The sequence below is a fragment of the Melopsittacus undulatus genome, chromosome 2 (assembly GCF_012275295.1).
Source record: "Melopsittacus undulatus isolate bMelUnd1 chromosome 2, bMelUnd1.mat.Z, whole genome shotgun sequence".
In the NCBI taxonomy this organism is placed as follows: domain Eukaryota; kingdom Metazoa; phylum Chordata; class Aves; order Psittaciformes; family Psittaculidae; genus Melopsittacus; species Melopsittacus undulatus.
In genome coordinates, this window is record NC_047528.1 from 51210983 (window position 1) to 51227973 (window position 16991).

General features: G+C 40.3%; 2 protein-coding genes across 2 annotated transcripts in view; one reads left to right on the forward strand and one right to left on the reverse strand.

The window, feature by feature from the left end:
• The window catches only part of LOC101874614 (dnaJ homolog subfamily C member 3), a 30142-nt gene extending 22966 nt beyond the window's left edge, over window positions 1-7176 (forward strand). Inside the window, exons 9-12 of the mRNA XM_034073697.1 lie at window positions 34-154; window positions 5113-5245; window positions 6054-6202; window positions 6940-7176. Coding sequence (XP_033929588.1) covers window positions 34-154; window positions 5113-5245; window positions 6054-6202; window positions 6940-7097 — 561 coding nt within the window. The 3' untranslated portion in view covers window positions 7098-7176. The remainder of the gene's footprint in view (window positions 1-33; window positions 155-5112; window positions 5246-6053; window positions 6203-6939) is intronic.
• Window positions 7177-13949: 6773 nt separating this feature from the next.
• LOC117435885 (UDP-glucose:glycoprotein glucosyltransferase 2-like) lies at window positions 13950-15990 on the reverse strand. Its single transcript, XM_034060089.1, has 3 exons — window positions 15866-15990; window positions 14386-14524; window positions 13950-14152 (listed from the first exon to the last, which is right to left on the reverse strand). The coding sequence occupies exons 1-3, from the start codon at window positions 15965-15967 to the stop codon at window positions 14130-14132; spliced, it is 264 nt and encodes an 87-aa protein (XP_033915980.1). The 5' UTR covers window positions 15968-15990; the 3' UTR covers window positions 13950-14129.
• Window positions 15991-16991: the final 1001 nt, after the last annotated feature.

Sequence of the window (16991 nt, forward strand, 5' to 3'; positions counted from 1 at the left end):
TACATGACTTGTGTTGTACTTTCTCCTCCCTAGAACCAGCAGGCTGCAGAAGCCATAAAAGTTTGTACAGAAGTTCTGCAATTGGAGTCAACCAATGTGAATGCCCTGAAAGACAGAGCAGAAGCTTATCTGCTGGAAGACCTTTATGAAGAAGGTACAGTTGTATGCAATTTGCACATACTTTTTTGTGTGCATTTAAAATGCAGTCAGTGTTTCAACTGTTTTTTAACATGTGCTTTGATTCTGTACTATGTTATCCCTAATCAGCACTGGTAGTTGCAGATTTCACAAAAATACCTGCTGGTAATTTTGCCTTGATGAGTATAAGTTGAAGGTACTTGCTCTATCTACAGCACAGTTGTCTTTACAACAGTGGGCTATGCTCAGGATGTTTTATGAGACTGCAGCTTACTCAGCTTACTTAAACACATTTTATATAATCAGCAGTGTCAGGTAACTGTTTAGAAGTAAGAGGTAATTATAGTTAGGGTGATATAAATCCATTTTAGGAACTCCATTTTAATGTCTTCATGTGGCAGCATGAAACAACACCGTTCCACCCCGTAGCATGTGTTGAGGGCAGATGAAAATGATAGCCGTTGCTTCACCTTGATGGGTCTCTAGTGCTGTTAAGAGCAGTAAACTGATGCCACTCCTTAGGCTGAGTTTTCCATGCAGGCTTTCCATAAAAAGCATATTGTTACATGGTCTCATCTACAGCCTCAGGAAGTAGGGACTGAGGAGTAAGTGCCTCACATACACCATTATGTTGTTACCTAGTTTCTTTGAGTGCTATTTAAAAAAACCTTCAAAATCTAATTTAGTGAATCTCATTTCCACAAGAAACAAGGCTTAAGAAGGAAATTTGGACAGTCTGGCTGTTCAGCCCTTGAGCTCAGTCATGCAGCAGTTGCTGAAGCATTGGGCTGTTTCAGTCAAATGTGATGGAGAGGACTTGTAGGCTTTAGATCTACAGAAAACTAGTTCCATGATTTTTAGTACTTACAGAGCAATTTTTCTGTTCTGTATTCTGGTACTGGATCTTTTGCTTTAGAACTGAAAAAAAATCTTTCTGATTTAAACATTCATGAGGCAGCTGTTCTCATTTATAGCACACAGATGGGTTTTTTTGCCTTTTTGAGAAATTAAGGAGAGAGGATAATGTTCACCTCCTGAAGCTTGCTTCAAATACGAGATACCCATTTTGTTCTCATATTAGGCCTACTTGCTCAAATCAAAACACAGTATTAAAAGGACTGGTGTGGTTTCAGATAGTCCTTTCATCAGGCCTGTAGACTTTGTACCTCTGAAGTGACTTAGTCCCCCTTTGCTGAGACTGGCAAGCCTTTTTCCCTGTTAAAAGAAAAAGGGTGAAAGCGTAATTCAGAGAACTGATGGCCTTTGTACAAAGGGGGTTGCTTAAAAACCCTCAACAAACCCAAAGCATGAGGAAAAATATCTTCTTTCTGTTTTTCTTAGGCTGATGGTTTTCCCTCTGTTGATTAGAACTGCAGTGTCAGCCTTAAAGTGAGATTCAGGAAGATTTCACAGTGACGAGGCCTCCTTTAGGCATTTCCCCATCTTTTTCTGTACTTCAGAACAGTGGAAGTATACTGAGTGCTGGGAAAAGTGCATGTACAAATGAATAAAAAACCCCTCAAAACCCAAACACCTCTCTAAAAAGAGTTTAAGGTACAGAATACAAATCTACAAGATAAGCTTGTGCAGAGGTTTTTGATGTAAAAGGAAGAAGTATCAGCAAAAGGAGAACCCAAAGGAAATTTAAGGTTGTTTTCTCTAAGATGTCTGAATCTTCAGCCTAGAGGAGGGTGCAGATGGGCAGACCAAACAGGCCCTGCTATGAGTCCTCTTTGATGTACCTTTTGCTTCTTACTAATGGACAGAATTGATCTGTTTTTCTTGAAATTGATGAATCTCAATTTGGATCTTTCTAACATTATCATCAGTTAAATCCTCATCTGTTTCTCGTTCATCTAGGATGAGAGAATCTCTCTACTCTTGGAAAGTAGAAGGGGGGAAAAAAGCTTTGTAATGAGGTCCTGCACAAATGCAGCTTGCTTTCTGATGGAGCAAATGCCTGCCTATTATGGGATGTAAGGAAACATGGAGGGGACACACCTAGGATTTGGGAGAACTTATTTCCTTGACTGGAGCCTGCTGGTTTGGCCTGGCCTGGTTCTAAGTGGACAGCCACTCTAGAGCGGAACCATGCTCATCCGAATCCCTGTGGTTTAGCATATAGTCTGCCTTTCTCCTGCCCCTGACAGTAGTGAGATGGTTGTAGTTACACTCTGCCTTCCAGCAGAGCCTCCATAAACACTATTATAGCCCATTAATGTTAGTCTGCCTAAAGGTGCCTCCATTTATCCTTAAGTTTTAACTGCTGTAAAAATGATGGCTGATTTCTCTCTGCTGTAGAGAACAGTAGAGCAATTAAAAATGTAGCCTTATATTTAAAGGGGAAACTGATTCTCATTCTCCTCTCAAGAAAACTTCAAGCTAGAGGCACCCATTTTTCTGTTTTAAAGCCAGAAAATTTTGAATTACGTGTAATTCAGAACTTTGAAGGCTATTATTGTTAAGTCTTCAAGATGCATTTCAGTATGTATTGCTGAGTTCTGATTCCTGTCAAATGGGTTTAATTACTTTATAATCACATGGGATCCAGGGCTTGTCTACAGAGACAGATGTGTAATGACTCAGTTTCTGGCTTACCTCATAAGTACAGGAGTCTGTCTGAAGTATACAGCATGAGTTTTGTAAAAGAATTAAAACCCCTACCTTTTTCTTTTCCCTCTCCTCCCTACCCTATTGCTGTAGAGGAAAGAGTCCCTGTTTCAGTAAGACCATAACTGGTTCAGTTATTCCTCTAACAGTTGACGTGGACATAGGTTGTCAGCAGTTACTGGTGTTTGACAGTACATGAACTCTGCATGTGGAATAATGGGAATCTTGGTCACTCTGTTTTAGAGGTGGTAGGCAAGATAGGAAAGACAGCTAAGCTATGTAGAGATAACGATGTGCTTACTGTTTGAGAGGTTGTGCAAACTCTTGTAGTTAGATTTGACTAAAGTATTCATGCTGAAGCTGGCACTGGTAACTGGTTGCCTTTTGTGTCATGGGATACATGGGGCAGGATGAAAGGAAGAACAAATGCTCACTGAAATAGCAGGTCAGTGATTCTAGTAGGGTATGTGAGGGACTAATACATTTAGAAATAGGGACTGAGTGGAACTAATTTAATATCTCATTTGACATGAAATAGGAATATTTCTCATGTTTTCATAGCAAACTGCTGGTGGTCAGGAAGCTGTTATCCTGCTTCCACCTGCTTCCAGTCCTCACCCCTCAGGTGGGGAGAGCGATTAACTCTCTGAAAGAAGGAAATTCCTACACTGGAGAGTACCATCAAAACTGAAGCATCTTCCAACTGGGAGAATGCAAAATGTACTTGCCATCAGGTGTGCTGGGCACATTCCATTTGCAGTGTGCAGTACGGAAAACCATGCCTTCCTGTGTGCTTAATGCTTGCAGCCTTTAAATCAGGAGTCAGTCTTGTTACTGTCATTGCAAATCCTTGACCCTGAGCAGCTTGGTTTCCAGCAGCGGTGTGTGCTGTAGGTGATGTGGTACTCAGTGATGTTGAGCAATCTGATCTGCATTTGGCAGACATTGTGGTGGGACCTCCCATTATTACATGAAGCAGATTAAGTATTCTGGTGCTTAAAATCATTGGAGTGGTAAAGCAGCATGACGAAATCCCTGCATTTTCATTCTTTGTATCAGTTTTGACAGCATATGTTGGGCACACGCATTAGTGTACACTCCTGTTTGTTGGGGCTTTTTTTAATGACTGGACAAATAATTACAAATACCAGCAGAAGCCAAAATGCTTTTTTGAAGCAGCAGATGACAGTGTCCAGTGATGTGAAAATGAATAAAAATTGTTTTGCTTGTAATAGCACATGGAAGCTATTGGGGCACTGGAAATATTCTTGGATTATTGTGTTGTGGTTTTGTGGTGTGTTTTTTCAGTACCCAAGCGTGCAGTGGTATCAGATGTCTGGGTAATACGAATTCATTAGCACTTCCTGCTGCCTTGCTCAGAAACAGTGAAAAACAAATGTAACACCTGCTGAGAAATAGCATCTGCTTGGAAATAATCTGTTGCAAGTATTTTGTCTAACTGGAGAAACCGAGGAAACTTGGATCTGCAAATGAGATTTTGACGATCGGAACAGTGAAAGAAGAGCAGCTTCATTAAAGATTTAAAAACAGTTGCTTCCCTTGATAAGTCTTGATATCAAAGAATTGGTAAACTTGATGTCTTCAGCATTCAGTTGCCGCTTACAATAGTAATATAGTTTACTTAAAGTGTTGACCTGAAATGTCTTAATAATTCATGAATACATTACAGTACCTCCTCCTTTCATTCCTGAGAAATGCCACTTCTTGAAATAAAAGATAATGCCTTTGGGGAAAACCCCAGCCTTAAAACATGTTACGCAGAAGCATAAAAGGCAAATATTTGTCTTGCACTAACAGTATGAACCTTCTCGTAATCTGAAATCCATCTTTATTGCCATTAGAGAGGAAGAGGCTTTTTATCCTCGATTGAGGTGAACAGGGAGAAGGAATATTAGTTTAATATTATTTGTCACGCATCTTCGCTTGAGCAGCAGTGTGGGAGTAACACCCTGCAGTGGGCTCTTCAGATACCAGCTCCTGAAATTTCCTTCTTGACTTCTTTTTCATCCCTGTCCTAGATGCTCGTTACATTCATTCGTGTGACTGTTGTAGCTTCTAGAGAGTGGTCTGACCCACGACTAGTAACATCTCTTCTTTCTTTCCAAAAAGTGTGGTGAACCCAGAGAAAGAAAAATGCCTAATTTATATGTGAAAAATTCATCTCCTCTACTCAAAGGTTTTGGGGAAACTTCCCACCCCAGAACAGGGAAAGTTGAAATAAAAGCTCTGCTGTTTACATATGGAAATAACACACCTTCGGTTTTGGTTAGTGGTTGAGTTCTTTAAATTGAAGTGTATGAAAGAGTTGTGTAATCTTTCTTTTACTTACTTTTTTTACTAAAGCTATTAAAGACTATGAGACTGCTCAAGCCAATAGTGAAAACGACCAGCAGATTCGGGAAGGGCTGGAACGTGCCCAGAAGATGCTGAAGCAATCACAGAAGAGGGATTACTATAAAATCTTAGGAGTAAAAAGGTGAGATATTAATATCTGAGATGATAATATGAACGTTAGTTATTAAACCAGTACATCTAGGGCTGATCATTTGAATTTGCTCTGCTGAGTGTTCTGTATGTTGCTACATTCATTTTCCTCCTGTAGCAGTTTAGCAGTGTTCAGCTTTTAAGTAGCATTTGTTTGTAGTTCCTTTTGGATAGAATAAAGAAACAACATTGGGAAGAAAGGAAATAGATCCCTTGGCAAGAAACTCTTAGTATAGATGAAGGGTCAGGTGAATGAACTTTGGATGAAATTAAGACTGGAGAGAATTACTGAAAGCAACAAAAAATGAAGCTGTGGCAGGTAGTGTAACAGATGGGAAGGGTTTGAAAGGAGTAACTGAAAGGTATCTAGAATACTTCTGCCATTAACCTTGAGAAACCAGCTTCTCTGACGAGAACTGGACAAATGTCTTAGTTCTGAACTACTATTGCTCATCTTTCCAATTGTGAACTAATTTGATTTCTACTCCGTATTTTTTGTTACCAATTGTAAGTTCTTCAGACTGGGAACTGTATTCTGCAGGGTAGCTGGCAGTAGCATCTCTGCAAGGGAAGTAAATGGGTGGTGAAGGAAAGAGTGAGTAATCTTTGTTTGAAGTTGCAGCCTGATTCTTCTGGTTTTTGTGTAAAGAATCTTCGGTGCCACTCCAGAAGGCTGACTAGCACCTCATCATTTTCCTGATGCCCTTAGTTACTGTCTCAGTGTTTAAAATAAACCTGTACATTCACTAATGTGCATATGAACAAGTAGAGAATTTAAAGTTATGATTTTATCCATGCAGGAATGCTCGAAAGCAGGAAATCATAAAAGCTTACAGAAAGCTGGCATCCCAGTGGCACCCTGATAATTTCCAGAGCGAGGAAGAAAAGAAGAAAGCAGAGAAAAAATTCATTGATATAGCAGCTGCTAAAGAAGTCCTCACTGACCCAGGTAATGGTTGTTCTTATGACTTCTTTTTTTTAATTACATTTTTACACTAATGTAAAATTCAGCAAGTGTAAGTCGTAAGCATTGCAGCTTCCCCTTTTCTCTTTCCCCTCTTACCCATCTTAAGAAGACAGTGCAGTCATACTTGCATCCAATCTGTTGCATGAAGTCAGATGTAAACCTGGAATGAATTACTGTGTTTCAGTGACTGTAAACTAAAGTCTCTATAGGGTATCATTTTGCAGAGATTTCCAGGATTGATTAGCTCTGGAGTTCATAAACTCATACAATGGTTTGGGTTGGAAGGGACCTTAAGGATCATAGAGGTCCAACCCCAACTCCCACAGACAAGGATACCTTTCATTAGACTGGGTTGCTGAAAACCCTGTCCAACCTGGCCTTGAACACAACTCATCAAGGACAAAATACCCCAGTTATTGGGGTAGTGCAGCTGTCCTGTTCTTACCTGCCCTATGGGACAGCCAGGTGCTGTCTTGCCTTGCTTTAAGCCAAATGACTTGTTTGAAGTTTTTCGTGCAGTGTGTTCATGGAGTGTAATCTCTTCTGTGCCAGTGTCCTGGACAGCTTGGAAAACCTCAAAGTAATTAGGTTCTACAGATGCTGCCAATACAAGGCTGGGGCAAGGGGGATGTCTGTGTCTGTTACCAGCCATCAAAGATGGTTGGTGTTCTTACCCTAACTACTGTGTTGTGATTCCACCTTGGCTTTGTTTCCTCCAGAAATGCGGCGGAAGTTTGATGCAGGAGAGGACCCACTGGATGCGGAGAGTCAGCAGGGTGGGGGAAACCCCTTCCACAGGAACTGGAATACATGGCAAGGATTCAACCCCTTTGGATCGGGAGGAGGACCGTTTACATTCAAATTTCACTTCAGTTAGAGCTAAGACTGTTCCCGGTGGCTGCTGCTGTTTTTTACTTAAATCATTGAAAAATAAAAAGTCTCTCAGTTCAAGATCCCAAAATCTTAATTTCTGATGTTGTCCTTAACCCAGATTCTTACTGCACTGGAAGAAAGTTCCTTCTTTCTTTTAGGATTCAGAGGCTTTGCTTTGTGATGAACTTGCCAAGTGCATACCGGTTTGGTTTATTACTGTGGGGGTTTGTTACTGCCTATTTGTTGTGGTTATATAGGACACGTTGATTACCATGGATGGACAAATCAGTAAGAGGCTACTTAGGACAACACTTAAACATAAATTTAGGACTCAAGTATATGCTTAAAAGTAAAAATGCATGTAAATATTTTTCTGGACTGGGGCCTAATAAACATGGAAAAGGTAGTTACAATAGTCTCTATGTTAACAAACCTTTAGTTGTGCTGGGCAGAGTGACCCATCTCTCAGTATTCTTAAAGGGAACCCCTGGGGACCACCTACTCCTGTATTACTGTCAGCAGTGCCATAGGTGGCGTAGAGATGCTGCATATGGGAAGAGTGTCCCAACAACTGCCCTTAGAAAAGATTGCTTGTAAGTAATAGTGTTTGAAAATGCCTGCTCACTTCAGTCACTAACCTGGAATAAATTGGGGTCATTGCCCTGGTGGTAGTTGTCAACTATGAAAGTAAAAAAAAATAGACATGATCTGTTTTAAAAGACCTTCTTGGGATGTGATTTGGGATGTTTTGGTTTCATGTTCGAGTAGTTTGCACCTTGTCAAAACACCTGCTTCAGATCTGAGCAAAAAATCTGATGTGATGTTTCTCTGACTGTGCAGCAATTTGGTACTTCTCTGTACATCAACTCGGAGCCTATGCAGGTTGTGAGGGGAGCAGGAATAGGGTATTTATTCCAGCCTGACCCTCTTAACATCACTTCAGTTCTGCTGGGTGCTGGCACAACGAGTTAACCCAAGTCTTTTTGTAAACAGCCACAGTGCTGCAAAAGCAATTGCATGCAGAAGGAGGGATTCACTTCCCATTAGCCAAGAAAGAGTCTGATATGTTTTTTCAAGGTGTGTGTAGCTAATACTGGTTTAGAGTGACTGACAGAAATGTGTGAATGTCATCTGAGGGGCTACAGAGCAGTCAGTGCTCGGAGTCATCCTCTATAACAGTTTCAGCAGCAGCTGTGTTTTAGAATGCAAGAATTGCAGTTCATCAGTGTTGTCTTGACTGCATTTTAACTGGAGAACAGTAGTCAGTTGATGATGGAGCCTTCTCTCACTTCAGTTCTTGTGTTTGAAAGCATAAGAGCCTCAGTAAAACAAATGAAGTTGGCACATAAGGCCTTCAGTCTCAAAGCTTCTTTTTGGTTACTGTAATGGAGTCGCTGTTGAAGCACAAACCCTTGTCTCCTGCCTCAGTACTTTTACAACTATAACTGTGAGGCCACGTGACGTCCTAAAATACCTTTCAACAGCCATTTAAAGGTGTTTGTTCAGCAGAAATCTTCACGCTGAAGAGCACATGTGCTGATTTCAAGCAGTCCGTGGTACAAAACCGCCCAGCAGCCTGTTGAACTCCAGTGCTGGCTGTTTTCCAAGCTGAATGGCTTTTGAGAAGTTGGACTCCTGCTTTTGACCTGTCTGAAGGATTCTTGTTTAACCTGTGGGATGCCGATCCCACTGTTGTAGGCTGCTGTGGTTCTCCTGGACCTCCAAGGCTCAGGTGTAGGAGCTTGCGGCACAACAAATAGTCTGTGGGCCCTGATGTCAGCCTCTGTGTGGGTGCTTCTTGCTCCCAGTGGGTAAAAATCAGGTTGGCAGCTTCCACCAAGAGTGGCTGCTCCAGGCTTTTGTCAGCACTGGTCCCTACGGGCTGAGTAGCTGGTGCTGCCCTGGGCATTGCTGGTGGTAGGTGTTTGTGTGAGTTCTTCCCCCATATAAACTCTTGTATTGCCTCGTCCATTACAGAATGGGCTGTTTTAAATTAGTATTAAGGCTCCAGGGAGCCCTTAGAGCAGCTTACAAGAAATCTGGAGAGGGACTTTGTAAAAAGGCACATAGGGACAGAAAAAGGGGTATGGCTTTAAGCTGAGAGAGGGGAGATTCAGATTGGTCATTAGGAAGTTCTTCCCTGTGAGAGTGGTGAGGCCCTGGCACAGGCTGCCCAGAGGAGCTGTGGCTGCCCCATCCCTGGCAGTGTTCAAGGCCAGGTTGGACGGGGCTTTGAGCAACAGGGTCTAGGGAAAGGTGTCCCTGCCCAGGGCAGGGGGGATGAAACTGGGTGAGCTCTAGGGTGCTTCCAACCCAGACTGTTCTGTGACTGAATGACCAGTGTGAGCAGCATGTCATGTTTGTACATGCAGGAGTGTTGGTTTCAGGAGGTAACGGGAAATGCTGCAGGCAGCTCTGCTTATATGCTAGGGAAGTGCTTGGAATGATAAACCTACTCCTAAAGGTCTGTCCTCGTTCAGCCATTTTGTTGTCATCTGATTTTAAAACCTTACGCTGAGAAATTTCCTGGATATTTTTTTCTTGTTTTCCATTCTGTAGGAATGGATTAAGATGGTTCCGCATAAGTAAATGATCAGGACAAAGTGCTGACACCAGAGTGGTTTGGCTCTGTTTCTTTAAGGCAGCAGGCAGTTGTGGTGAGCACTGCAAGCAGGCAGGAACATAAAGCATTATGTTTGTTTTTTGGAATGAATGGAAAATGGAAAACTACATATTAAGGGGGGAGGGAGGGTAAGCTTGAATGTAGGAAGATGACTGTGCTGCTTTTAGATTTTTTTCTGTGGAAGACAGTGTCATAAAAACAAACCAAAACCCAGCAGTGGTGTGCAAGGCATTCTGTATTAAAGTTACCACTGAGAAGCATCATTACCACTTGGGTGCAGCTCTTCAGGGAGCAGATGCTGGCTTGTAGCTCTGAGGGACCTCTGTAGATACAGGGAGACAGAAGTTGTGTGTGAAAGAAAGCCTCTGTGTTTCCAGGATCTCCAGCCATGGAGATGTGCTTCCTGATGTGACTTCAGAAAGCAAAGTGTTGGTGCCATGCTGAGTGTTAATGGTGCAGGTGATGCGCTGGGGAGCAGACTTTGCCTTTTTATTTATTTGTGGATGTCTGTAGTGCAATAATGTTCAGGAACTGAACATTGAAATAGATGTCGCGGTAGCTTGTCAGTCCTGAGGTGTGCATGAAGAATCGTTACAATAATTGGCCTATCTGTAGATGCAGACTTTCTCTGTTGAATTCTTTCACTTTTAGTAAGCTTGTTTCCAACTTGTTTTACAATGAAGGGGGGGTGAGAAGCTTGATAAGTGCTTAATACTGATGTAGTAATAAACTGGTATTAAACCATGTTTAAAGTGAATGATAAGAGCGACATGCAGAAAATGTCAGCTGAAACTTTTATTATTTTAATTTAAGCTTGTCATAGTTTCAGTTTTCGGACCAGTGTTTGCAACAGGAATTATTCTTCTCTTTAGGGCTGTGACTTGCAGGACCTTGTCTGGAAACTGCCTGGCAGGTTAGTTGTACTTAAAAGTGCCTTATTGGAAGGTATTGTTTGTCTGCTCTGTAATCCATGCTTTTATCCATAAAATAACAAAATAGATGGAAGAATAATTCCTACCCACCCCCAGCAAATCTCAGAGTAGCGGGTTTATGTTTTAAGAAGGAGAACTAGCCAGAGATACAGGAAATGTTTCAAATGATGAAATGTCTTTATATCAAATCATGAATCTAAAAAGCAAGAACTGTTTTTTCTAGAACTGTGGGAATTATTTTATGGTATTTTTCACAATAAAGATATTTATGATGACCAGAAAGCACCACAGTGTCATTGTCTGCCCTTCTTCCCTCATCCTGGCTGAAGCTGGAGTTCTGCAAAAGTCCAGGAATAGGCTGCCAGAACCCTGGGTTGGGGGTGAAAGTAGGATTTCTTTAGTAGCTACTGTGAATGTTGTCGGGTTTTAACAGGTAACATACAGCACGAAGCAGTCATAGAGTGGTTTGGGTTGGAAGATACCTTAATTATCTAGTTCTAACCTGTCATGGGCAGGGACACCTTAAGTTTACCTCCTGTTGGGCTGGGCAGGTTTGGTCCCCCCTATACAAAGATCCAAAAAGGTTAAAAGGAACCTTCCTGAGAAGTACCTTCAATGCTAAAGCTCTGGCTTGTGAACAATACTGCACTAATGTCTTGTTTGTTCATTTCCTTTAAACTTACAAGATACTAAGAAGAGCAAGACACTGTAATGGTAATATGAACATAAATTGTATACTCTTCACTTGAACAGTTCAAATATTACTTTGCTTATTTACTACCTTAACCCAGGTTTTAGTAACACTCCTGTAATTCAGGATCTGTTTTCCTCCCTCTCACAGGGCAGAGCACACAGATCACAAACTACAGTGAAGCTCTGCCTCTCCCAAGCTCTCACCCCATCACAGAGCACAAACACCTCCGTTTAGATGAAAGACAGCTGAAGTCTTGTTGCAAGTTTTTGCCTCGGATCTGTTAACCAAGTATTGAAGGGTTCTCATATAATACACAATAGGAGAACAAAAAATAATCATTTTTCCTCTAGTAGCACATTTTCATATTTTGTACAACACCCACAATCCATTGGTTTGGTATTGAAATATATATGCTGCTAATGATTCAAAGTGATGCTTGAAAGACAACTTTGAGAAGTACTGAAGATACTTGCTGGACCCTCCGGTTTAAAGGAACAGGACGTGTCTCAAAAAAGAGTTGTCCTTGAAAGTATTGTTATGCAGGAATAAAGTGCCATAAACCACTTTTACGAATATATACAACACAGTAGAAAATGCCATGAAACCTCTGAAATCTTCAAGATATCTCCAGCAACTGCTATTTCTAAAAATTATATTCTAATCCTTTAGTGATCTCAAGGATCAAGTAGCCTAAAGAGCTATTTCTTTTTTTAAAGCCTCTAGAAGTAATGCAATTCTTAAAAGAACAGGATGCTACAGATACAGTGAACAAGAGATCCATGCATAAACTGCCCACTTTTTATACTGCATGGTTCTGGGTTGCTGGCTGGGCTTAAACCATGACAGGAACAGACTTTCCACACAGATAATTAAGGAGAACTAAGTTGTTTCTTACAGATTAAACTTTAACTCCTGGCTTAAAAAGAAAGCTTTCCAATGTCCACTTCAAGCATTCCACGGCAGACTGATGTTAAAACATGGCAGCCCAGTAAAGCATCAGGGTGGTATTGTAAGCTTAAACACAGAAAAGGGGGAATAAACAGAGCAGCAAGCAGCTGAATCCTCTTTGGGTTCTTCCTGTGATCCAGAGTACCAGTCATCTCTTTGTTACACATAGCAGATGTATATGCACCATTACTATACATTCAAAGTTCAGTGTAAGACTATATGGTATAAAAATACCAGCTTCAAGAAGTTCTATGCTGCCTGATACCCTAAACTAATTATGTTGCCAAACAAGCATAACAAAACAGATACTGCAGTGAAATAGAACAGCTAAAGAGAACTGACACTGGGATTTATGCATGGGTTACACAGGAAGTAACTTCCTTGGGTACTTCATCCACAGAAAATGCCCATAATGGACCTTTTAAAATCCATCTGTGACATGTTAAAACTGTTTGAAAATGCATAAAGGTAATACAGTGAAAAATATAAAAAGCTGTACAAGAAATCTGCACATCTCATATTCCTAACACTTGAAAAATAGCAGCAAAGTATGATTTTAAATACTTGCTGTCATGGTTCAACACTGGCCAAAAACCAGGACACTTGCTCTTACAGTGAGACATTTGAAATAACCAACACCTGAGGCCAATTCCAATACAGACAAAATAGTTTTTCTTGTTATTTTGTAAATAATTTGCTAGTATGGAAATAATATTGTGCCACTCATTGTGGATTCACCCACTCGGTGCAAATTACCTTCTCTTTTGTCACGTCAAGCATTTAAAAGACGGCATTAAGCTGTTCGTACAAGAAGGAACTGTCACGTCCAATCTCTTTTGAAAGCAGCACAGCTTAAACAACCGAGTATTTAAGGCACTAGTTTTCAGTTTAAGAAATAAGCTCCCTGTTTTTAAATATCTGCATTGCAAGAACTTTTCACTGCAATTGCTGTAGGATCAAAACATCAGTAGCCCATTAAAGCAATGGTTTTGTGAGTACAGACTTTGAGAATCACAGGAACCACCACTGACTGATAGTCAAAATTACTCACAGATTTCATTATCAAGCCTGAAAGGATGATGATGATAATCAAAGCTGAATGGAAACAGTGTTTAGGTCCTGACCTTCTGCAGCAGTACACGCTGGGTGGAAGGGTTATGACTGTTATGACATAGTGTTGATGTGACCAAAAAGAGCCTAAGAATCAAAAATTATTTTTCTTTTTTTTTTATAATAAGTAAGAGTGCAGCAGTCCCGCATCATAAATGGGAAATGACATTCCTGGCTTCAGTCAGCTTCCCTGTTGACTCAGGTCACACAAATCTAAATTACACCAGATACTTCTTATGCCTGATCTTTCCTACACTCAGAGTTTCTTTCTTGCGACCACAGCATTTCTCCAGAGACACACAACCAAATTTCTGTCTATTTAAATACATTAGCTTAATGCATGTGATCTGCACCAACCAGTTTTTATGTCCGTATTTCATGTGTGTGCGTTCTCCCCCAGACTGAAACAATCTATCTTTGAAGAGCTGAACACATCGGTCTTTGTACTGAAAACCCTCTGGGCAAACTGCTGTTTAGTGAAGGAAACCCAAAGCAAACAGTAAACCTACTCGATGCTGGGTAAAAAAACAAAATCAAAGTACCCACGGATTTCTCTTCTGGTTTTGTATTTTCTTGAAAACATTTTTAGATAACACTGTAAGTTATAAAATATTTGACTTCATGTTACAGAATGTAACAAATACTGATGCCAATGCAACATCTGTAACTTCCACTTGGTCTTTGACAGAAGACTGCTTGAGCTGTCCCCATTACTGGGTAAAGGCTCTGCTAAAGTTCATCATGTTTAAGACCTGTAAACCAAACAGAAAGAAAATTATCTTAGATCATGGCATGAAAGAATAGATTTTATCCTCTTAGTGAAACTTACGTAGAGGAGCATCATGTGCCTCTTAAACCTCACTCAGTTTCTGTAAGAGCAGGGAAAATGACACAAATAGAGTACTTGTGCCTACAGACCCTGATCTTAATGTCAACTGTATTAATAGTTGTTAAAAGCCAGCAGATGAATAGGCATGCAAGTTACCTTTTTGAAATAAACGACTTTTCTTCTCCTTCCCAATTTGTTCTATTAATGCTCGTATCTCAGAGTCGTAGTCAACCCACTCGGGAACTATGCGGGCAGCAGCCTTTAATTTTGGTTCTTTGGTCTGGGGATTGTTGCACTGGAAGTTTAAAACACACCAGATGTAAACAGAGCAGATGTGGAAATATCTCCTTTCCAAGGAACTGATCTAAATGCTTTCATCAGCATTCACAGTTTCATTGAAGGGCATCAAGTGAGGTCAGTAGAAAAACAAACCCCACACAAATCAAACTGTAACTAAACCCTGCTTCAATAACTCAAAACATTTTACTGTCAATACTGTCATTTTCCCATGTGCTCCTGCCTACCTGGGTAGCAGAAACAGGGCTAGCACAAGACTACCAAGATTTAGACAAAGCTACACGGGGAGAAACAAGTTATACATTAGTATATTCAAACTGAATCTGATACGGGGCTTTTGTTATGTTTGTGAGGATTCCTCTATTGTTGTCTAGAAAGATGTATTGATTGCTTCCATAAAATAACATAAATGCAAATCATAAGTGATACATAATAGGGATTGAAAGAAAGATCAGTAACTTTAGTTCTGGTCTTGAGTGTACAGAAAAGCTTATTTTAACAACTGTAAAGACACAGAGAAAACAAAACAATTTACAATGTGTGTTTTTCTTCAGAACTTTGTGTCTGAAGTATCACAGTGTGTTGGTGTTGTCAAAAAATGAGAATGGGAAAAACCAGGATAGAGGTAATAATCATAGAATGGTTGGGAAGAGACCTTAAAGCTCACACAGTTCCAACCCCCCACCTTCCACTAGACCAGGTTGCCTTGAACACTGCCAGAGATAGGGCAGCCCCAATTCCTCTCTATATCTTCTCTCTCTGTTTCAATTCCCAAATAAAGACACTTTCTTCTTTCTAAATATGGATAGTCTCCTCAGCATTACACTTAAAAAGCTCTTCTTTATCTCCTGTTTATAGTGGTGAAATGGACAGAGGAAACCATGATACTATTAAGTTCATCCTCTACACAGCTGGTTCTGGAGGAAATTCATAGAGTTTAACAGGGTGACACAATACCCAGACAGTTAACAGTACTCAGAGTTCCACTAATCCAGCTGACTATGTTAAAAAGATAAGGAATATACACGTACGGGTGTGAAAACCCCAATCCTGTCCAGTTACAGACAGCATGTAAAACTGGGGCACAGTTTTCAGCTTTAACAGAAGTAAATTTGGTACAGAGCAAGCAGAAAAGGTCTCAGAGAAAAGGAAAAGAGTTTTGCTGTATTGTAGCGAACAGACACCATGTTACAGTGCCTTCCAGCAGGACTGCCTCCATGACATGACATGACATGACATGACATGACATGACATACTTGTGTATCTATCTCAAAAGCCATTGAAATTAAAGCAAAAGGTTTTTAATGAAGAAAACCAATATAACTTGAAATCAGCTCACCAAGTCTATTGTTTTAGCCTTCTTCTTGGATTCATCATCACACCAGGTTTCACACCAAAGCCATTCCTGAGGGAGAGACTTGATAGCTACTTGATGAATCATATTATTGGGAAGATCCTGCACAAATTTTGTAAGATCATAAGTTAGCACTGAATGCAATGTAACTGGTTATTGAGCAAGCACTTAGAAGTAGAATACCTCTGCCTATTATTTCAGCTAATTGGTCTGTTTCTTCCTTCTTATGTTTCCTTTAAGTGCTCCCCCACTTCTTTTTCAAGTAGATTTAAAACTCACTCATGCTTATTTTGATGGCCAATTCCACCTCTGATTTCTCCAGAAGTTTCTTCTTGTACTTAACATCCATCCTTCCTTAGACTGACATAAGCAATACCACTCTCTGATACCTGTGCATGTCCCACTATCAATACCTCTAAGCAGAATGAGACTGTGTGAAATGATTAAAGCAGAACTCAACCATCTTTCCATTCCTCACATTTGGGAAAAGAAAAAGCTCCAAAGCATTAAATCCAGGACTGCACCACTGCTCTAAATTTAGACTTCTAGGAAAATGGATTCCTGAAACATGAATGTGAAAAGGAAAAGCAATTAAGTTGCTATTCTGGCTCTCATCTTCCTTACTTTACTGAATTTATATTGTTTGGTTTTTAAACCTTTACTATGTACTCAAGTCCTCTGATCATGAACACTCTGAACCAATATCTTGCAGAATGGAAGGAACAGCTTTTAACTATGAGAAGAACCTCAGGCAGCCACAGGCTGCATGTCCTCTGGCCACAGTTAAAAATAGCAGGTGAAACTCGTAGATCCATTTGTAAGCTCCTTCCCATGTGCAACCCCTACATTATATATAAAAATAAGTGCCAGAACTCAAGTATTAGTCACATCTTATTTTGCCATGTGACAGAAGAAAATAGCACATATAGATGCATTACAAAAGGCATATAATTGAATTCAAATATATATACATTAGCACAGGAAAATTACACCAAATACAAGGATACTGAGTACACAAGCCATTAAACATTAATTTAAATGCTTTATTTTTTAAAAAACCTTCAAATTATGATTTGTTGGGGGGAATAGAGAGTAAATGGTTTATCACCAT